Source organism: Trichosurus vulpecula, chromosome 4 (assembly GCF_011100635.1).
Source record: "Trichosurus vulpecula isolate mTriVul1 chromosome 4, mTriVul1.pri, whole genome shotgun sequence".
In the NCBI taxonomy this organism is placed as follows: Eukaryota; Metazoa; Chordata; class Mammalia; order Diprotodontia; family Phalangeridae; genus Trichosurus; species Trichosurus vulpecula.
The window spans coordinates 104,879,979-104,902,724 of NC_050576.1; the positions used below are offsets into that span (position 1 = coordinate 104,879,979).

General features: G+C 39.2%; 1 protein-coding gene across 5 annotated transcripts in view; it reads left to right on the forward strand.

Moving 5' to 3' along the window:
- Positions 1-11,229: 11,229 nt before the first annotated feature.
- ZC3H11A (zinc finger CCCH-type containing 11A) overlaps positions 11,230-22,746 on the forward strand; it is a 40,817-nt gene continuing 29,300 nt past the window's right edge. The window contains exons 1-4 of one of the 5 annotated variants that reach the window (XM_036755075.1): positions 11,230-11,465; positions 17,218-17,272; positions 18,517-18,574; positions 21,838-22,034. In XM_036755075.1, the coding sequence (XP_036610970.1) occupies positions 21,981-22,034 (54 nt within the window). In that variant the 5' untranslated portion in view covers positions 11,230-11,465; positions 17,218-17,272; positions 18,517-18,574; positions 21,838-21,980. Of the gene's footprint in view, positions 11,466-12,336; positions 12,383-17,217; positions 18,575-21,837; positions 22,035-22,746 lie in introns of those variants that run through there. The other 4 variants (XM_036755077.1, XM_036755076.1, XM_036755078.1 and 1 more) reach the window with 4 other exon arrangements.

Consider the following 22,746-nt stretch of genomic DNA (forward strand, 5'->3'; position numbering starts at 1 on the left):
CGCTGCTGTAAACTAGTGGACATACAGGGCCTGGCTCACATCTGCTTAGCATTACAGCTATAAGAGCAAATGTTTGCTGCCCTGTTTTGGATCTAGGGAGCAATATTGGGCCTATGGCAGTGACCTTCTCCATCTTTCAGTCTCATCTGAAAAAGTCCATGAGCTCAGTGATAGCCTAGCACCAATTTATCCTCCTCCCCTTAGCCTCCCAAACCTACTACTTTCCGGATGTATTATGTGCTCTTTGCAGGGCACTCCCCCCCACCCTGCGCCAACTTCTGGGAAATGTAGTCCATGAGGAAATGAACACAAATCCCTGGACATAGGTCATTTATGTCTGGAAGGTACTTGAGGAAGTAGGAAGAAGTGGCATAAAGGGCACAAGTTGAGAGATTAGACAACATAAAGGCCTCTTTCTCTCGAAGGAGAGGAAAGGCTAAACTCCAGAATCATCTCTACTAGAAGCCTGTTCCAATTCTTCTGATTGTTAATGTTCCCAAAATTATTTTTTCATTGATTATTATTAATTTAATAGCTAGCATTTACATAACCCTTCAAGATTAGTAAAGTGCTATCCATGTTGTCTGATTCGATTTTGGTTTTGATTTTTATATGCTTTGTATCTGTTTATCTGTGTGTACATGTTGCTTCCTCTAGTAGATTATATGTTCCTTCAACCAATCAACAAGCAATTACTACGTACCTATTATGTTCCAAGCACTGCATTAGACTTTGGGGATACAAACACAAGAATGAGATGATCTCTGCCCTCAAAAAGATTATATTCTAATACTATAATTATATTCTAATATAAGAGGGCTACGATATGTTGAGATAAGTAAATACAGGCTATATACAAATAAAATACACAGTGATGGGGCGGGGCAAAGAAATTAGAGCTGAGAAATTAGCTCTTGCAACAAGTAGCACTTAACCTGAACCTTGAAGGGTGCCAGGAGTTTCAAAAGGCTATGGTGAGGAGGCAAAATATCCCAGGTATAGACAACTTTCACAAAGACCCAGAGGTAAGAAAAGTAATGTTGTATATGGGGAAGAACAAGCAGGCCATGTGGCATAGAGTGTGTGAATGGGGATTTATTTGCAATCATCCTGGAAAGATAGGCTGGAGACAGGCTAGGAACTAGTTTAAATAAAGCCAGATAGGAGTTTGGGAGACTGTGTTTTATAATAGAGGAAATGGGGAGCCACTTTTTTCTTGAATGTAGGAGCGACACGGTCACAGCTGTACTTTTGGAATATCATTCTTGAACACGTTCCTTGAACATAGACATGACGTGGTCATATCTGTACTTTTGGAATATCATTTTGGCAACTGTGTAGTTTTATGGATTGGAGGGAGGAGAGACTGGAAATAAAGAGACTAACTAAGAGGCTATTTCAATAGTCCAAAGAAAAGGTGATGAGCATTTAAACTGGGCATTTGGAGGTGTGAGTAGAGTGAAAAGACCAGATGAGTGAAATGCTGAAGAGGTAGAATTGACAATACTTGGCAATTGATTGGACATGGAGTGAGCAAATGAAGAGTAGGGGATGACTCCTGCTCTTTGAGATCAGAAACTAATTTCTGTTATTCTACCCCCAGAATCTAGTCCAGTGCCTGGAACAAAGTAGGTTTTTAATTATGAATTTTTTTCAATCAGCAAAAATCTACCTTTTCTCCCTCCTACTTCCCCCTCCGACTGAAAGAGAAAACTCCTGTTACAAACATGTTGAGTAAAACAAAATAAATGTCCACATTGGCCATGAAAAAAAATGCCTCATTTTGCACTCTGAGTGTTTCACTTCTCCACAGTGTGGGTAGCATCGTCCTCTGGAAATGCAGGTGGTCACTATTCTGATCAGAGCTCCTAGGTTTTTAGAATTTGTTTGTATTTACAATATTGTTGTAATTGTATAAATCATCCTTCTGGTTCTGCTCATCTTACTCTGCAGCAGCTCACACAAGCTTTCCCAAGTTTCTGATAGTATTCTCTTTTTAATTTAGTTTTTATTAATGTGTTTTATTTTTTATATCCTCATAGTTTCTCCCAGTTTTCCTCCCCTCCCCTCATTCTATATAACAAATGGCATTTTTTAAGACAAAAAAGGGGGAAAGAATTAGCACAACTGATTGGTACATTGAAAAGTACAATACTATTCTATCACATTCAAATGTATATGCATAATAGTGCTTCCCTTTATTACACTTTGCAGATATTATGGTGGGGGGTGGTTGTTTGCTTTTGTTTATTGGTTTATTTTTACAAATTGAAGGTTTGTGGCAACCTCGTTTTAAGCAAGTCTGTCTGTACCATCTTCCTGACAGCACGTGTTCCCATTGCGTCTCTGTGTCACATTTTGGTAATTCTTTTAATATTTCAGACTTTTTCATTAGTATTTTATATGTTATGTTGACCTGTGATCAGAGATCTTTGATGTTACTATTGTAATTGTTTCGAGGCACCACAAACCATGCCCACATAAGATGGGGAACTTGATAGATAAATATTGTCTGTGTACTGACTGCTCTACTGATGGGCAGTTCTTTGTTTCTCTCTCCCTCTCCTCTGGCCTCCCTCTTCCCTGAGACATAACAATATTGAAATTAGGCCAATTAATAACCATACAATGGCTCTAAGTGTTCAAGTGAAAGGAAGAGACAGTTTATATGGCAAACTTTATTGTTGTCTTGTTTCATTATTTATTTCCAGTATGTGGTACTGGATTGAAATGAAATTAACAGTGTTATTGAATTGTTCAGGAATTAAAGAAACCCAAATGTAATCAGAACAAATGTTCTTGCCAATGTCCCAGACACAAGCTACATGCATGAAATCTACATCCTACATGTTTGAATTAGCCCTGTGGCTGTGATAAAGTGAATGAGCTCTCAAAAAAAAGAAAAGAAAAAGAAATTGCCACAGCCACCTTGAACTTCAGCAACCACACCCTGCTCAGACAGCAGCCATCAATTTTAAAGCAAAACCATCTACCAGCAAAAAGATCACAACTCACTGGAGGCTCAGATGATGGTTAGCATTGTTTTAAGCAGTAAAATGTTTTTAAATTAATGTATGTACATTTTAAAAAACATAATAGACACTTAAACCACAGTGTAGTATAAACATAACTTTTATATGCACTGGGAAACAAAAAAGATTTTGTGACTTGCTTTATTGCAATATTCACTTTATTGCGGTGGTCTAGAACTAAACCTGCCATATCTTCAAGGCATGTCTGTAGTATAACTTGTTCGGCCATTCCTCAATTGATGGGCACCTCCTTACATTCCAGTTCTTTGCTACCACAAAAATAGCTATAAATATTTTTATTTTGTTTAGGACTAATCCCTCTTTTAATGTACCCTCTCTCTAATTCTCCCTTCTCCTACTTCCCTGTTGATAGTGAAATATACTTTTGCATCCAACTCTGTTGTGTGTGTGTATTCTTCCTCCCTTTGACCAATTCAGATGAGAGTCAAGTTCAAGTGTTAGCCATTCTCCAATCCCATCCTCTTTGTTTGTGTAAACTTCTACTTCCACACCTTGACTATGTAAGATAATTTCCCCTAACTTTCCTCTCCCTTCCTCCCCTAGCATATTCCTCTTCCCCCTCCTTTCCTATTCTTCTTTTAAGATTATTGGGAAATAATAGAACTACTCCCAGGCTTTGTGCTTAATTAGACTCCCTTTATGACCCCTCACAAAAATAAGCTTACAGTGCAGAAGGGGTTTTTTTCTTTTTCAATTAAAGAGGGAAGTAGGAGAGAGAGGTGGTGGATTTTTCCTGATTGAAAAAAAAAACTAAGAAGGTTCAGAGAGGACACGTATCATCTTCCCACGTTAGAATATAAGCAGGTTATCCTTGTTCATTCAATTTACAATTTTTATGTTTTGCTTGAACTTTCTGTTTACACTTCAAAGTTTCTATGTAGCTCTGGTTCTTTCATCAGGAATGCTTGGAAACCTATTTCATTAAAGGACAATTCCCCCCCCCCCCATAGGATTATACTCAGTTTTGCTGGAAATTTATTCTTGGTTGAAAGCCTATATCCTTTACCTTCTGGAATATTGAATCCCAGACTCTCCACTTCTCTTTAGTCATATCTGATAAATCTTGAGTGATTCTGACTTTGGCTTCTTGGTACTTGAATTCTTTTCTTTTGGCTGCTTACAATATTTTTCTTTGTTACGGAAACTCTGCATTTTGACTATAGGATTTCTACTTGGGGAATTTCTTTCAGGTGGTAACCAGCAGATTCTATTTTCATTTTGTACTGGGGGAAGTTTTCTTTTAATATTTCTTGAAATAATGAAGTCTAGGCTCTTTGGGGGATGAGTGAGTTTTAGGTAGTTCAACGATTCTTAATTTCTTCCCTCTCCTCAATCTGTTTTCCAGGTCAGTTGTATTTACTATGAGATACCTTATATTTTCTTCTGTTTTTTAGATTTTTCAAAAAAATATTTCTTATTGCCTGATGGAGTCATTAATTTCTATTTTGCCCATTCTAATTGTCAGGGAGTTTGGTTTTTGTGCTTCTTGTACCAAACTGTCCATTTTCTTTTCAATTCCTTATTTTATGGCTCTCAATTCTTTCCCAATTTTCTCCTCTAAGTGCTCCATTTTGTTTACATAAAAGCATTTTAACCATTTAAAAATGTTTTGCTTCATCTTTCCCATGAATTCTAGTTAAATTTGAGCCCAAGTTTTGTTTTTCTTTAGGGTTTCATTTGTAGATGTTTTGGAGTCATGATCTTTTTCTGGAATTGTGTCTTGAGTATATCTCTTTCACTACAATTGTTTTTTTATAGTAGGATTCTTTTTTTTTTCTCCTTTTTCCAACCAACTTTAGCCCTGATGCTAGGGCCAAGCTCTACAGGAAATGTCTGGGCTGGTCCTAATGTTGTTTTCTGGGGTGTACTGAGGGCTGTGTTGTTCCCAGGAACAGCTCTGTTTGAGCACCTGCAAGCTTTTAGTGCTCCCAACATTGTCTGATCCACGGCAAAATCTGATTATTGCCCCACTGGTCTTGACTCTGAAAGTTCCTGACCTGCTTTTGGGTCTGAGCTATATACCTTTGGACTTGCCTACTTAGAGTTTCAACAGATTGCTGCTGGACTTGGCCACTACCAACCAGCTGGAAAAGTTCTGTTGTTTCAGAGTGACGAACTTTGTTATAGTTCTCCTACTTTGGTTATTGCTCTGCAGGCTTCAGACTGAGCTGCAGGCTGGAAGTGAGACTACATTGCTCTTCGGATCTTAGCTGTGCAGATACTGCTTGCTTCTTAACTTGCTCTTGCCTCCATAAATGGCCTAGGACCCAGGCCCTCTGAAATGCCACTCCTAGAGTCAGGTTCCTTTCTTGGTCCTCGATGGATCTGTGACCTGAGAGAGAGGAGTAAGTTCCAGATATGTGATTTGATACATGTTCCTGCACCTTACATAAGTTTAGGCCTCTCTCCTGGACCTGAGACACCACCTTTTCCCACTGCACAGCATGTCCCTGAATTGGAATGCTCTGCATGGCATGCCTATGGCTGGACTCTCATCTGCCTTTGACTGTTTCTCTATGCCAACCTGGTCTGGAAAAATGAATCACTGTGATTTTTTTCTTGTATTTCCCAATCAGTATTCATCCTGGTACATTTTCTAGATGTGTTTGGAAGAGTTTTTCTTTGCAGGGGAGAAAGAAAGCTTGCTGCTCCATCACTATCTTGGCTATGCCTCATAGTAGGTCTCTAATAAATACTTGTTGAATTGAATTAAAGAAGGAAAGAAAATAGAAAACTGTGTTTATCTTTGCACATTTAGAGAAGGATGAGGAAAAGAAGAAAAGAAAAAAGGAGAGGAAACACATTGTAAAGATTTCCCTTTTCTTTATTTTTCCATTTTTTTCTCTCTTTCCATTGTCCTTTTTCCTTCCTTTTCTCCTCTCTCTCATCTTTACTCTTCATTTTTGTGTCACCTTTGGCAAGTTATTTAACCTAACTAGGCCTTAGTTTCCTCATCCATAAAGTGAGATTAGTTCTTGCTTTATCTACTGTAGAAACGGTACGAGGATCAAATTCAATAACTGATGTAGAAAGCTATTAGAATAACATGAGAATTCTATGTATATAAGAATTTTGGGGTTTGTCAGAAGAGCTAACAAGGGGTGGAAGTCTATGGCGGAAGAATTTTGCAAATATCAAGTGCCACTCTTTTTGGTTGTTTTTGCTTAGCTGTTTCTTTGTTACAAGTGAAGGTGCAGTTCTGGGAGGAGGGAAGGATATGCAGAAATGACTGATATAAAAAGCGAAAGGTATCAACAAAGCTTACTTTTAAAATAAGAGTTAAAGAAACCCAGGAAATTGTGGAATAATTTCTTTTCTTTCTTTTTACCCTTAATTTCTGGGGGAAAAGAGGACACAGACCATAGATCTCACCCTTTTTCAGCCTGCAGACACCAGCAGCAGGAATGCGAGCCAAAAATTTTTCTAGCTTCTAAAATAAACTGAAAGCCCCAAGTAGTTTCATACAAGTAGGGTAAAAACAAGCCAAAAAAAAAATAAAAACTAAAAAACCCACAACCAACCAAACTTCAAGGTCTGGGAAAGGGGATAATTCTTCATTTAAAAATAAAATTAGAATTTGTTCAAATGGCTTAGTGTGAGAACCAATACTAAAACCAGTAAAGATCTAGAGGCATTTTGAAAAAAAAAATTTTGGAGAGCATCTGGGACTTTGAAAGGGCTGTGTTAATAATGTGTCACAGAAATTTGTATCAGAGTAGAGTGGAGTAGAACAACAATATATACAATGACTGCAACAGTGTAAATGGGGAGAACAACAGTAACAGCAGAAAACAAAAACAAAAGGCAAGGCTGAATAGTGTCTAATTATAAAGATACTGTAATAGATAGTAATAACCTCAGCTGGGTCCTGGAGAAGAGCTGAGGGAAAAAATGTACTGTACTTCCTTACCCTCTTCTGCAGAGGTAGAGGATTATGGGTGTGGAGTATTGCATAGATACAGTCAGCCCTGGCTGACTCCAGGGTCATTGCTGTACTCACTGAGCCACCTAACAGCCCCTGAATTGACCAATTCTTGAAGAGGTTTTGCTTTCCTTTCTTGTGTTGTTGGGAAACAACTCTATCTCAATATTCATCTCTTTTGCGAAGTAGGAGAGCTCTTAACATGGAATCAGTGGATTTTTATTTTTAAATATTTTAAATATTAAATATTTAAATATTTTAAATATAAATTTAAATATCATTCAATATAACTTAAAATAAAGCTTTTTTAAAAAAAAATTCTTATATGCATGGAATTAAAAATCAGGATTTGAAACAGCTTAGCTAATAAGTTTATACCCATAAACTGGAGGCTACTTTTGAAAAATCTTTGTGCTTCAATTTTTTTTTTTTTTTTTTTTTTGCTTTTTGGCAGGGCAATTGGGGTTAAGTGACTTGCCCGAGGTCACACAGCTAGTATATGTGTCAAGTGTCTGAGGCTGGATTTGAACTCAGGTCCTCCTGACTCCAGGGCCAGTGCTCTACTGACTTCTGTTTCAATTTTTAAAGTTGCCGTTTTATTTGAATATCTTAATGAGTAAGGTCTTTAGTTTATAACTACATCAGAGACTGAACAGGAATAGTGGAGAGTCACATAGAGTTAGTCCAAAATGAAAGAGATGTTTCCTGATGAAACCATACCTTCTCTGGCCATAGTCTGGTCCCATTGTACTCCATAACCTGACTATTTTCCCACTTGTGAGCCCGAGGATGCTTTTTGCTGCTCTTCTCTGGGTTTTTGTGGATATTACCACTCCTCTCTACTTCTAGGTTTCCTACCACCCAGCGTAGCCTGATGGAAAAGTTACCAACCTATGTGGTTCTATTTCCCTTTTCCCCTTTCTGTGCTCCTTAAAAATAGCATGCACCCAACTTTTAGATGGTTTTAAATGATTTTAAACAACGTAAGGAAATAGAGGTCTCAGTGGTGGTGTGATAATTTGGTTTTTCAGTAGCAAACACAGGCGGAAATGACCCAGTTGCAGAAGTTTTGTTAATTAATAAAGTCTTTTCCTACTCCTTGTCATAGTACCTCTATATTCCTACATCCTACCTCAGCTCATTTCTGTTAACAGATTTCACAAGAGTGAGGTACCTGCATCCTTCACAGAAATGTAATGCAAAAAATCTCTTGGAACCTTGCAGGTGAAAGAAGGTAGAGCAGAGCAAGGGAACAAGCATTTTTAAGTGCTAAGCATGGTGCTAAGTGCTTTACAAATAGTATTTCATTTAATTCTCTTGACAGCTCTGGGAGGTAGGTGCTATTACTACCCCCATTTTAACAGTAGAGTCAGACAGCACTTAAGAGAATTGCCTCGGGGCAGAAAACTATCACATATCTGAGGCTGAATTTGAATTCAGGTCTTCCTGATTCCAGGGTCAGCTCTCTATCACGGTACTACCTAGCTGCCTGGGTAAGGCTTACATTGGCCTCTCTTTTCCCCAATAAGTATATCATGGAAGAAATCTCCCTCTAAAAGCCCTCAATTTTAGAAATTCTTGAATTTGGGGTTACCCACAGCTTCTGCTATGTACTTTTGGTGGAACTCTCTCAAAGGTGCCCCAGTTGCTACCATTCCTTGGGCTGGCAAAGTCCACTCTCAGCATTTTTGTTCTCAAGTCAACCTGTGCAGCATAAGCCCCCCCGCTATGTTCTTCTTCCAGAGTATGCAGTGGTGTTCATACTTCCCTTCCTCCTTTCCTTCCTCCTCTACCCCCCACCCCCTACCCCACACTTCTGTCTTGCCTTTCCTGCTGATTGCCATAGAAGTAGTTTGTGGTATTTGCCCCAGGTTTAAAAATTCCTAATTACCATTCTGAATACCTGTAAAACCTACCTTACAGGATTGTTGGGAGGTTCAAATGAGGAAACCTAGGTAAAGTGCTTCACAAACTCTAAACCACACATATATGTCAGGCATAAGTATGAAGGAGGTAGTATTTGAGTTGGGTCTTAAGAGCATGGATAGGATTTTAAAAGGTGGAAATGGAAAGAGAGAGTATTCCATGTAGTTTTTTGTCCAAGCCCTTAGCTGCTTTCAGCAGATCAGGCCAGCAGGGGAAGGGTAGTTTGACTCAATGTTGCCAAGTAATAAAGTTGCTGGAAGTTAATTCTCTATATGAAACAAATTGTCACAATTTAAAACGTTATTTTTCCAACCCTCGCCTGGGCTGACTGCTCTCTCCCCCCCCCCACAGGATTCCGACCCATTGCTCCTAAATTATGACTATTTTCTTACATGTATTTATTCACAAATTTCCACCTTTGAGCTTTGAGTTAGTTACCGGTTACTTTCATTCCTAGGCTGACAGCAGACTGATCAAAGCCCCTCTCTTAACTATACCACTTTCCTCCTTGGGGTAGTTGACTCTCTGCCTATTAATTAATAGGCTTACTCTCTTAGGGACAGAATAAAGGTTTGCTGGTCAATTGAAAAGGTAGAAAACAGATTGAGAAGGGCTGTGAGAATTTGGCCAAATTTGAAATGCATTTGGTTGCAACAGGAAACCACTGAAGAGTTACACGAAGAGGAATAACATGACTAGAAAGTATCTGAGGATGTTTTGAAGGGAGGGAGTAGAGTAGTGTAAAAATAAACTCCTCAGAGCTGTCTCCACTTACTGGGCAAGTTGTCTTGATTCAGCATTGATGGAGGTTGGTGGGATTGGGGGGGGGGGGGGCGGTGGAGAACAAGAGAAATAAATAAATTCCTTCTCCTTCACCCTCTGGTAGAGGTGCAAGTTGAAAGGCAAAGCTCATTTCCCTCCTTAGAGCTGGGCTGTCCTGTAGACTTCCAGGGGCCATACTCCTTGGATTCAAAATTGGCAAACAAGCCAGTCGTCTTGGCAGTTAATGGTAAGGTGTTCTTCTAAATTCTTGAAGCTTGATTCAAGGCTTCTTTAAACTTTGTAAAAGGCATAACAACAAATGTAAATCTTAAAAAAAAAAGTGTCTAAAATTTTAACACCTTAAAACTTTGGTATAAGCTAATGGTATTTGGTAATTTGGTATTAACTATTACCATTGTCTCCATTATATGTCCTTACTTTATGTAATTATATTAACTGTTAGCAATCAATTGCTTTTCTGACCAGTCCCCTTCTACCACATATATTAAAGGCATTTGAGCTTCAGGAGATGAGTTATTATCCCCATTTTCAGATGACAGCAGTAAGTCTCAAAGAAGTTCACAATTGGGGCAGCTAGGTGGTACAGTGAGGAGAGCACCTGCCCTAGAGTCAGGAGGACCTGAGTTCAAAGCTGCCCTCAGACACTTGACACACTTACTAGCTGTGTGACCTGGGACAAGTCACTTAACCCCAATTGCCTTCCCCTCTCCCGTCCAAAAAAAAAAAAAAAGAAACAAAGTTCACAGTATGTGCAAAGGCTGGATTTAAACACAGGGTTTCCTGACTGCAAATCCAGCAGTATCTCCACAATTCCATCTGAGATGAAAAGACTTAGAAGGTTTTCACAATACTCCAAGCCGTTTTTGAAAATTAATTTTTATTGATATCATTTTTTATATCACCCAAAATTTCTCTTCCTCTTCCCACAAAGTCTTCCCATATATCAAATATTTATTTGAAAGGGGGAAAACAGAAGAAAAAAAATCAGCAAAACTCATGAACATGTGGAATAAGTCTTAAAATATGTGAAGTGCACAGCTAACCACGGTAGACTTCCTGCCTACACAAAGGTGTGGGGTGGGGGTGTCCTCTTATATTTTTGTTTTGTTGTGTAATTTTGCAACATTCACTTGTGATTGTTTTGCGGACAGTCTTTCCGTTTACATTGTGGAAATCTTTGGGTATACAGCTAGGTCCCAAATAGTACTGATGAGAAATTCTCTTTAAGTGGTCGCATTATTCGAACCTGCACAGCATAATTCGATTGGGCTGGAACGAAGTACCCATAGCTTATAACTTCGAATAGTGTGAATTCGAATACTTGTGCTGTTTTTCTGGGCTCAAAAGTGGGTGATAATTAAAGGTAACAGCAGAAAAAACGAGGGTAGGGCAGGTACTAAATCCAGTCTTAAGTGAGAAGCCAGTTTCACTTCCCCTCCTCAAATCCCTCCCTGCCCTCGCCACCAAGACCTGTAGGAAACCATCTTGAAACTTGCCCAAGGAAACTACAGCTCCCAGAATTCCGTGCGTCACGAGCGCAGTGCTGGCACGGGGCGTGGACAGGAGCCATCTTGGTTGCTGGCCGGGCCTCGGAGCTGGGCCAGTCGGCCAGGCGCCATCTTTGAGGCTGGCAGCCCGGAGGGTCCGTGGCTGCTGCCCGAGGAACGAAAAGCAGTGGCGGCAGCGGCGGGGACAGACCCTGGCAGCGGATGAGGGAAAGAGTCGAGGCCGCGGCGGAAGCGGTGAAGAGTGACTCTGGCCCGGTCAAGTTACGCTTTCAGGTAACTAGACCGTCTCCCCGACCCCGGAGCGGGTCAGGGTTCGGGGGTGTGGGGGAGCCCTGGGGAGGGCGGCCTAGGAAGCCCCGGGCGGGCCTCTGGTCGGCACCGCCGTAACGACCCGTCCCGGCAGACGCCCCGGCACCCCTCCCCCGCCCACCCCGCTCCTGTCACAGCCCGGCGGGGGCCCCCTCCCCGCCCCCACCGCGGCCGCCCCCCGCGTCACGGCCGAGCCGAGCCCGAACTCCTCCCCCTGGCCGGCCGCCTGCCCGCGCGGCCCGGCTCCAGCTCCTGTCTCGGGCCTGGGGCCGGGTGACGATGCCTCCTCAGCCCACCTCGCTTCCGCGGCCGAGCCCTTGGGTCCGCCGGAGAAACTCCCCGAAATCGGGGCCCAGGTCCCCGCGGCTCATGGACGAGCCGGAGGCCCCTGCGTTCGAATCCCGACTCGGGCCAGGCTGTGGGCTTCGTTTCGCCTCCAGTTTCCCTCCTCTGTTTAAAATAAAAAAAGAAGAAGAAAAAGAGGCTGGACTAGATGATGACGTGGGAGGGCCCGTTCGCCGGTGGCTCGGGGCGCCCCGATCCCTCGTCCTCGCGTCGGGGAAGGGAGGCAGCCCCTGTGCGGCGGCTCCCCGGGAGAGCGGCGCGACGTCCGCCGCCCAGCGCCCGCTTCCACCCGCCGTAACTGCTGCGCCCGGACGACGACCCGCCGAACCAGCCCTAGCCAGGCTTCATCGGGGCGGTCTGTCTGCGTCCATTAACCGCCGGTGGCCGGGCGATGCAAAGAAAGGCTCGCCGCGAGCCCAGTCTGTGCGGTTCGGCTCTGACCGAAGGGAAACAAAAGTGAATTAACTTTCCTGGGCTTGAGGTGTGAGGAGTTACTTGTTTGCAGATTGTAAAGTATCTCCACTCCCCAAAGGAGGGTAAGGACTGGAATTGGGTTAAATCTTGATACAAATAGCAACTTTACATCTGCAGGATAACTCTTGAAAACATGTAACATCTTGCTCTCAGCTGCGTTGTTTAGGTAACCCGCCCCCCCCTTCCCTCTTCCAATCAAACAAAGATTTTTAGTTTAAAAGGGGGGGGCAGGGAAACAAGCATTTGCTGTATTGACTGGTATGTGGAGTCAGATCTGTCCTGAGAATTGGGCTCTTGGGGGTCTTATTGGCAACTTGGATACTAAATAAAATGGCAGTTTCGTTACTTTAAAAATGGAATACCCAGGAAATAGATTTCATAATCTTTGAGTTAAGAATCTGAAAGCATCAAAAGCCTGTTATCTGGTAGTATGGAAAGAACACTGGACCCATAGTCAAGAAGCCTGGGTTCTAGCTGACTCTGCCACTAACCCTAAATGACCTTCAGTTTCTGGGTCTCAGTTTCTTGATTTCCAAAATGAGGGAACTGGACTATGTGGTACTATGACCTCCCATCTTTATAATTTTTTAAGACAGCTGGGAGATGTTTTCTTTCTGTTGTCAATTTTCTCACCCAAGTAGAACTATATAGCCAAAGGGAACTTGAAGTGAAAGAAAAGATGATTCAAGTGGGGAGGAACAACTGTATTACTACAATAATAAACCAGTTACAAGATTCCTATATAATCTTTGGAAACAGGGAATATACTTTTGGTGTGCTGATATCTTCAGTTTCTCCTGGCAGCATGCACAGCATTTTTAGTGATGCTGGGATTCTGGAATGTTTCAAATACCCTTATTAATACAGGTGAAAAAAGCAGGAATTCTTAACTTTTTTTGTGTGTCATGCACCAACTGGGTTGGCAACCTAGTCAGCCGTAAGGACCCCTTCTCAGAATATTTTTAAATGCACAAAGTAAAATGTGTAAGATTACAAAGGAACCCATTTATATTGAATGATATTTATATTTAAAATATTTAATATTTAAAATATTTAAAAATAAAAATCCACTGATTCCATGTTAAGAGCTCTCCTACTTCGCAAAAGAGATGAATATTGAGATAGAGTTGTTTCCCAACAACACAAGAAAGGAAAGCAAAACCTCTTCAAGAACTGGTCAATTCAGGGGCAGTTAGGTGGCTCAGTGAGTACAGCGATGACCCTGGAGTCAGGAGGACCTGAGTTCAAATCCAGCCTCAGACACTTGACATGATAGCTGTGTGACCTTGAGCAAGTCGCCTAACCCCAGCTACCCTGCCTTCCCCCCTCCAAAAGAAAAAAAAGAATTGGTCGGTTCCCCAAAAGATCTGGAGGATCTCAAATGCCACAGCTACTGCTGATATATTGTGTGCCAGTGCTCCCAAGAAGGATGAAGAACATCTTTAATTGCATGCCATATAGCCAAACAAATCCTGCTGCTTGGTACAAAACCCCCATTGTGATGCAAGTTTTCTGCATTAACCCATGATACACCTGTTGAACGATTTGTAGTGGCTTTAAAAGAAGTGTCCACAGGTGTAAAAGGAGACATCCACCTGGGTACATCCACACTTCAGCAGTATTGCTAGACAAAGTTTTCGGTCTCCTAAGGCAATTCTGATAAAGTTGTACTGGCCAGTGGAAGTAGCCTTAGGGAGGAAGATTATACCTTCCATGTACTCAACTCCCACTACACTTGAAAATAAGTGTAACAGTCTGAACAGAAGTGGGTGCTTTGAATATGCATCTTTTTACTTTAATATTGACAGAATGGAAACTGTCGCTCATAAGTCTTGCAGTAAAAAGAAAATTAAGGATTAAAAGTTATGCCTCTCCAGTTAAATTTCAATTGTTTAAGGCATTTGTTAAATATGATAGCTCACCTGTAGCTTCTAGCATGTCTTTAACAATCATGGAGTCTGATGTCCTTCCCCAAGAGACTTTCTTCATTAAAAGCAGCACAGTATCTTAATACCTGAAACAAAACCCCAGACATTTGGAATTTGGAATTTCTGCTTTGACACTAGTACAGCTGGTGAGCTTCATAAAGAGTATGAGCTGGACTGACCAGTCAGCCCTCTCGGAAAACTACACTTTAGGGTTACCTGAAGTCTAAGCTTCTCAACCACTGCCAATGTAATGATGCTGCTGGAAATGTGTTAGAAGGTGAGGACTTCTCCATAGGACCAGGTGCTGTGAACTTTTTTTCTGGCTCAGAAAGATGACCAATTGAGCTATCTTCTCAGCTGGGAAAAATTTATAGGCAAATAAGATTTAATATTTCAAAACCTAACAGTCCATACTTGAGCTCTACCTCCCAAGTTAGGGATTCAGAATATTGAGGCTCTGTAAGATGAGAAATACAGTGAAACAAATAAGCAGAACAAAGAACATCATGAAATAACTACAAGACAGGGGCAGCTAGGTGGCGCAGTGAGTAGAGCACCAGCCCTGGAGTCAGGAGGACCTGAGTTCAAATTCGGCCTCAGACACTTGACATATGTGTGACCTTGGGCAAGTCACTTAACCCCAGTTGCCCTGCCTTCCCCCCTCAAAAAAAAAAAACTATAAGACTGTAACTGAAAATAAGCAGAACAAAGAGCAAGATATGAAATAACTACAACAGTGTAATTAAAAAGATCACTTAAAGGAGGTTAAATTCGGAGTGATAGAAAAAGGAATGAAGGTCCAGAAGGATAAGTAATGAAATGTCCCTCTTCTTTCATGGCAGAAGGGTGGCAGATTATTAGGACAGAATATTATATACATTGTCAAATGTACTCAAGTCAGGTCAACAAACATTTATTAAGTAGTCACCATGTGACAGACACTGTGCTAAATTCTAAGGATAGAAAGAAAGGCAAAAAAGCTCTCAAGGAGCTCAAAGTCTAATGGAAGAAACAACGTGCAAACAACTACATACCGATGATATATACAGGGTAAAGTTGAGGCAAATCTCAGGTGGAAAGTACTGAGATAAGGGAGAATGGGAAATGCCTTCTTGTAAAGGTGGACTTGAGGGAAGCCAGAAACAGGAAATGAGGAAGGAAGGAATTCCAGTAATGGAGGATAGCCAGTGAAAATACCCAAAGTGAGGAGATGTGTAGTGTCTTCACTGAGCAAAGCGCAAGAAGGCCAATGCCACTGGATCCTAGAGTATTTGGAGGAGGAGTAAGTGTAAGAAGACTGGAGAGGTAGGAGGGGGCCAGGGCTTTAAAATTCAAGCAGAGGATTTTATATCTGATGCTTGAGGTGATAGGGAACCATTGGAGTTTATTAAGGGGGTGGGGGGGGGTGACATAAGTCAGACTTGTACTTTAGGGAAATCAGCTTGTCAGCAGAGCGAAAGATGGACTGGACTGGGAAAAGACTTGAGGCAGGCACCCCAAACAGCAGGCTATTGCAGTAGTTCAGACAAATTGGATGTTTCTGTTTAATTGTTTTTCCTTGTCATAAGGGAGAATGCCATGGGAGTGGTGGCAACATTGCTGATATAAAGGAAAAAAGGTGTACCAAAATGTATTTTTCAAAATAAAATTACACTTGAAATTAACATCCTACTGAATGCCTTATTGCAGTTCAAGCTTTGCATCTGAGCCACTTTGTTAGCTTCTTGTTTTAAAGAAAATTTAGATGACTTCCTCAGGATAATGATTTAGAAACATAAGCAGATCCTTGTGGAAGAAGTTTGTAATTATATGGACATTTCAACAGAGAACTGCCATGTAGTCACTTTAGAAGCTTCTGGCCTTATCACCTGTAGTAGGAATTGATATGTTTATAGCTTGTCCAGAAAGGGAGCCCACTCCTGTTTAGGCCCCGCTGATAGCTCAGCAACAGATAGTATTTCAGAGACAAGCAAAAGCCTTATATCACCTCTGCTGCTGCAGTAGCAGCAGTTGAAGAATACTGGAATGAAAAGTGTTCAAAATTATAGTAATCAGTGACCCCCTGATATATTTGCAGAATATGAGACTTAAGGCCAACTTTAAACCACATTGCTATTCAGTAAACTGCCCCATCAGTAGTCTACAATCTGAATGCCTCTTTATAAACACCCATCTTGTCTCAAACTGGATAGGTCAAAATTTTGAAAATATTGAACAATTGAAGTTTCCTGAAAATAAACTTTAATTATGATTATTCCTTATTTACTTGTAGCTGGAATATTATATATAGATGGTATAATTTAGAGTGAATTCAATAACTCTCCTCTTTTTTTATTAAAAGGCATATAAGTATCTCAGTTATTTGGTGAAGAGATCAATTTAGAATAATTGAAGTCTTTTTACTTTGAATTGATCCCTTGGGAATTTGTATAGGAAGGGGAAACTCAAGTTAACTGGCCAGTGAAATTAAAATGTTGTCATAGATGCCTTTGGATAAAGGGGGTAGATAGTACTAAAAGTGGCAAAATATATTCTTACAATTTGGAAAGTCCTGATGAAAAGATTTGTACAGGAGATAGGAGTGAAAAACGCATAGAAACAATTTTGGCTAAGATGGTTTTCATTTTTCCAAAGAAAATGCTTTGTCAGACTTTCATTAGTCTGTTAAAAATAAAACAAAATCTTGAAGTTAAGTGGATGTCCCATGAAACTGTCAAAAAATTGTTTTGGACATTCTAATCTCGACTAAGAATAAGCACTCAGCTTTTTGGAGTGTTAATCTGTAAAATGAACTTAGACCATGTTTTTACATTAAGATGTAATTTAGTCCTCTTAAGTAGGACTGGATATATAATCATTAAAAAGGGAAAGGTTTGGGATTTTCTCTTAGCAAAACTTTTCTTAAAGCCCACTTTTACACAAGTTTCTAAGTAATACAAGATCTGATTTTTCCTTCTTTTTCATTTTAGGTTTGGGGATATTCCCTGCTCAAAAAAGTCCTGGAAAAATTGACTAGTGTTAAGTGTGAGTAAAAGGTGTCCACATTTTATTTTCAAATTCTAAGTAACATTTAATTTTTGTCTTGTCTTGGGTAGAATTTGACAAGATTTAGCCTAGAGATTGTGCAGCTTTTATAAGAATCAAAATTCCTTTTAAGTTGTGGGATCTAGTTTAAAAATCTATAGTATTTTTATTTAAACTTTTTTGTTATAACATGTCAACATCATTGCAAAATTGAGAGTTTGAACACCTCACTAACCTGAATAGATAGGCAGTTAAATTCCTTATTGGTAGTCTGTAACTTAAAAAATTTGAAACAGCTGCTCAAGCAAACTTTTGCATGACTAATAATACTTAATGCCTTGCTAGCAGAATTGATATTAATTTAAAGGAAATGTTGTCTTTCCCCAAATGTTAAGCTCCCTATGTTTTCTGTGACTGTGTTCAAGATGGCTTCTCTGCTCCTCTGCCTTCTATAGTTTGCTGTACCATACAGTTGTCACTACTCTGATCATTTCCATCTATTTTGGTTAAAGATCATGTGGAAATGTTAATGTTATACATGCATCCATACTATACACATTCAGATGTGTAAGGATATTATTTCACCAACATTTGTGGGCTGGTGCAAGATTTCAGCCTTTTTAAAAAGATACCTTGATTCTGAGTTTTTATCATTATTTTTTAAAATGCAGTCAAATCTAAAGATTTTTATTCTATATTATAAAGATGAAAAATCACTCAAATGCTTTGGTTATGCACATTTGTGTATATGTGTTTGTGTGTATAAACCAATTTGTATATATGTATATGCTGATATACATAGATACACACATACCTTTGCGTACCTTTACATACACATGTATTTTCAGTATACAGATAATAAAGATGGGGGAAGGTTTCTGTTTTTTCTTAATAGGTGAAGAAATCTTGAAGACCAGAATTGGATATTATTCAATTTTTTTTTGTTTTAAAAAAAAATAAATTGTCCGGCTGTGGAAGATGGATCTTTTTTGTAGCCCTTTGAATTTCAAGTTCATCTTTAAATGAACTATTTTTTTTTTGGAAGAGATAACTAACCCTGGCTGTCTCCAGTCTGAGAGAGGTTATTCGAATGGACTTATTCTTCCAGTAGTTGGGAGATGTTTAAAAAGCACAGCCTGTGTTTGAATTGTGGCTGAGAGGTGTTTCCTTGGCAATGTGAGGAGGAAAATTCTTTCTGCCCCTTTATTATTAATTCATGGATTGAGTGTTGGTTCGACCTACAGGAGTAATAAATTGGAATTCATTGAAGACAGACGATCCTGTTGAGGTCACCCAGCTAATGTAAGTATGGAGATGTATCATTTGCCTTTTTTTCTTTTAAGGAACAGATATTTCTATAATTTAAACTGTAATTATTTAGAATATTACGGTTATCTACGTAATTTTCAGAAGCACAAGTCAAGCATTTTATGCTTTTTAGAAAAATAATAAGTAGCCTGCAAGAGATGGATTTGTACTTGGTTTTTTAAACAGTTATTCTAGTCCTGAAATTAGACTGCTCAAAAAAACAGTTCATTGGCTAATTGGGTTTGAACTTCAGTTTAATTTTTGTTCTTTTAAAGTGATGTTTTTCACTGAGAGAGTTGCACAGAATTGTCTTGATTCTTCTGCTTATATTTTTGGAGAATAGTAGTTTTCTGGTATAGCAGCTACATTATTAAATATTGAAGGCACTACTGTCTGTTACTTAGCAACATCACTGAACTATAACTTTATTTTTAACTAATGGCTTAAATAAAGGCTAAAGAAGCTTCCCTGTGGAAATATGTAAGTATATACCTCTCACAAGTGAGCGAAAACTATTGAACTAGTGAACTATTTGCTGATAGCACCTCTCCGAGGTCTGCATCCTTCACAGTTAATTCAACAAGCCGTTTATTTAGTCCCTAGTATGTGCTAAGTACTGCAGACAAGGAGAGTTACAAAGACAAAAATACAATAGCCCTTGACTTCAAAGCACTTACATTCTTACCACGTAGGGAGGAGGGATACAATATGTACACAGAAAAGCAAATACAATGTAATTTGAGAGAAGAACTGGTGAATTAGAAGAGGCTTAAAGTACCTGAAGTGAGGCTTGACAAAAGAAAAGGATAAAAGAAAGGAGGAGCCCCAGAAAAATGGAATAGGTCAAGTTTGAGAATTTTTGTGAATGTTTTAGTTAATGTGAAGCTTCTTAAAATTTTTATCTTTCACTTAACTAAATATTGAAGCTGAGGAATGCATGAAATAAATATTCCATGCTTTATAAGCTATAAATTGCCTTTTGGTGGGCTTGAGTGGTTAGAATGTAGCTGTCTTGCTACAAAGTGAAACAAGTCTGAACTCAGCATGGGTGAAGTAGAAGAGGGATTTCCTGAGGGCTTGTGAGCCTTACCAAAAGCATTTCCATAGCTACTGGGAAGAAGCCCTTGATTTATTCACTGTGGTTTTTATAATATATATGAAATGTAAGTAACTGAATTTCTGGACCTGGTTTTGGAATGAAAAACTTAACAAATACCCTCCTAACTCTTAGTATGGGCACATATTTTAGCTTTTAATTAGAGTCCCAAAAGTGTATGTGTGCTGAAAGGGAAGAGTTCTAGTACTTGTGGAAATTTTTTTTTAATGACACAAAATACTCTAATGTGTAGTTCATCACAATCTACATACATGCCCCAAATCATGCTTCCCATGTGTATGTGCGCACGTGCACAGGTACATGTGTGTACGCAGCTGCACTGTCTCTGTGTTTCAAATAGAAAAGTTATTTGTTGTGAGAGAATTGTGTAGAGCACAAGAGATTCTTAAACCTCAGCTTTCTTATCTATAATGTAGGGGTAATAACACTTATAGTAGCTGCCTCCCAGGATTATTGGGAAGGTCAAGTAATCAATCACAAGTATTGATTAAGCACATACTCTGTGTCCAATGCTGTGCCAGTTGCTGGGGATGCAAGTACAGAAAAAAAAAAATCTTTCCTTCAAGGAGCTTACACTCCAATGGTAGAGACAAATACACATAAAACATATATACCATATGTATAAAGTGAATAAGTACAAATATATACAATAAAGTAGCTTATGATAATGAAAGTGTGCTATAGCAGGCGATAACTAAGAACGTATATAAATTATTTTGCAAACCTTAAAGCATTATGTAAATAAACATCAGCTATTTTAATTTTCCTTCTCAAGAAACAGTGAGTTTTGGCTGTGCAAAGCAGTCTCTGCTTTCAGCCTGGCAGTGTGTGTATATGTCATCAGTCTGTAGAGCAGGAAGAAAACAAATAACTTGCTTTTTTTCAGAAGCTAGAGGTTTGTCTCTAGAAGGCCCCCATGAGAAGAATTCTGCCTTTTAGCTTACAGCCAGGGCAATTTGAGTTTAAAATATATTTGATTATAATATGTTCTCCCCCTGCCCCCACTAATGAATTTGGATGTAAATGCTGCCATTTTCATTATTAGGTAAATATATGTCCAGGTATAAGGAAGTTCAGAGGCATATGATTTTAACTTTATTCCAGTAAAATAATTTGTACTTTCTAAATCAGGTGCATTTGCTTTTGAAATAAAAATCAGATGCTGTTGTAATGTTAAAGGTAGTGTGATATACTGTAAAGGGTATATGTGTAGTTATGTGATCTGAGTTTGAATCTCAGCTCTTCTACTTACTAGCTTTGTGATCAAAGTCACAACCTCTCTAAGCCTCAGGTTTCTTTAGCTATGAAATGAAGGATTGGACTTAAATGATCTCCAAGGCCTCTTCTAGATCCACAATCCTATGAATCTTAATGTAGCAGTTTTCAAGTGAAAAAAATCTAGATTATTTCTTCCCTAGCCAACTCTAGCATGTAGATTGCACAGAAATCATCTAAGTATTAGAAAAATTATCTGGGTCATCTGTTTAGCAGTATTTATTGAACATCCACACTCTTCTGAGGAATGTACTAGATCCCGTAGGAAATATAAAAGAGAAAAATGAAGGTTATTATCTGCAAGGATTTTGTAGTCTTAAGTGAAGTATCACGAGTATAGAATATACTTGTATATTGTATACAATATCCATACAGAAATTACATGAAAGTATGTTTATAAAACAAGATATATGGATTAGAGAAGCAGTGTAGTTTAGTTTACTGGATAGAAAGCAAACCTCAGAGTCAGGAAAACCTGGCTTCAAGTCCCAACCCTAAAAGATAATGACTTTGTGACTGGGCAAATCATTTTAACTTCACACTAGCACAGGAGACTCATAAGACTATAGATTGCCTGAAGGTGCCAATCAGTAGAGGGAGTTCCCTGTGCTAATGAAATCATTGGTCCAATACAAGTAGAGAAATAATGTAACAAACATTTATAGAAACCCTGGTATGCCCAAAGCATTGTGCTAGGCACTAAAGGAGATACAAAGTATGGTGCCATTCCTGTTCTTTAGATCATTGTCTAGTGGAGGGATAAGATACCCACACAGATTTTGCGCTGTTATCTCAAATGATCCAAATCTTTTAGGGTTAAAAGTTGTACCTCATATACTTTGATTTATATTCCCTTCTATCTCAGGTAACATTTTAAAGAAGATTTCAGTGGTTGAACTGCCTGTGGAAGATTGAGACCATTTGAGAAAGAATTGGAACCTGGTTCTCTTCTAGAGAAGTAGTGGCTTGTTTTCAAGCCCCAGCACTTGATCAGAAAATCTGGCCAGCATGTCTAATCAAGGAGAAGACTGCTACTTTTTTTTCTATTCTACATGTACCAAGGTAAAACTTAAAAAGTTCTTTCCTATAATTGATTTCCTACATTGGATGAGATTTTCTTAATACTCATCATTTTAATGTTTGTGTTTCACTGCTTATCTGTTTTATTTGGTCTTTTGTGTTCTCCTAGGAAAGAATAGTGTGCAGTAGGGGAATTTGTTCATTCTTTATAATCTTTTTCTTCTTCCGGTAGTCTTGTAGTTGTAATTGTATTTTTTATGTTTTGCCAAGGTGATTTTAAACGGCATATGATATAAAATAACATTAAGTTTAAAAATAGTATGTATACACTGATTTCAATTATATAAAAATATGTGCATAAACATTAACATTTGGAAGAGAATTTAGAGTATAAATAGTTAATATTCATTGTCTTTTATTTTAAAGTTGCTTAAGGTTATAATCAAAAAAAGTTCAAGGGCCAGCTAGGTGGCGCAGCGAGTAGAGCACCGGCTCTGGAGTCAGGAGGACCTGAATTCAAATGTGACCTCAGACACTTGACACACTTACTAGCTGTGTGACCTTGGGCAAGTCACTTAACCCCAATTGCCTTCCCTTTTCCCCTCCAAAACAAACAAACAAAAAAAAGTTCAAGGTACATGACAAAGTTGTCATTCTGCATAGTCTATACATGTTTTTTCCCCTCAACATCCCTAAAATGATTAAGACCCCTGGCTGTAGGCTATTGACTTTGATTTTATGTAATGTAAATGTT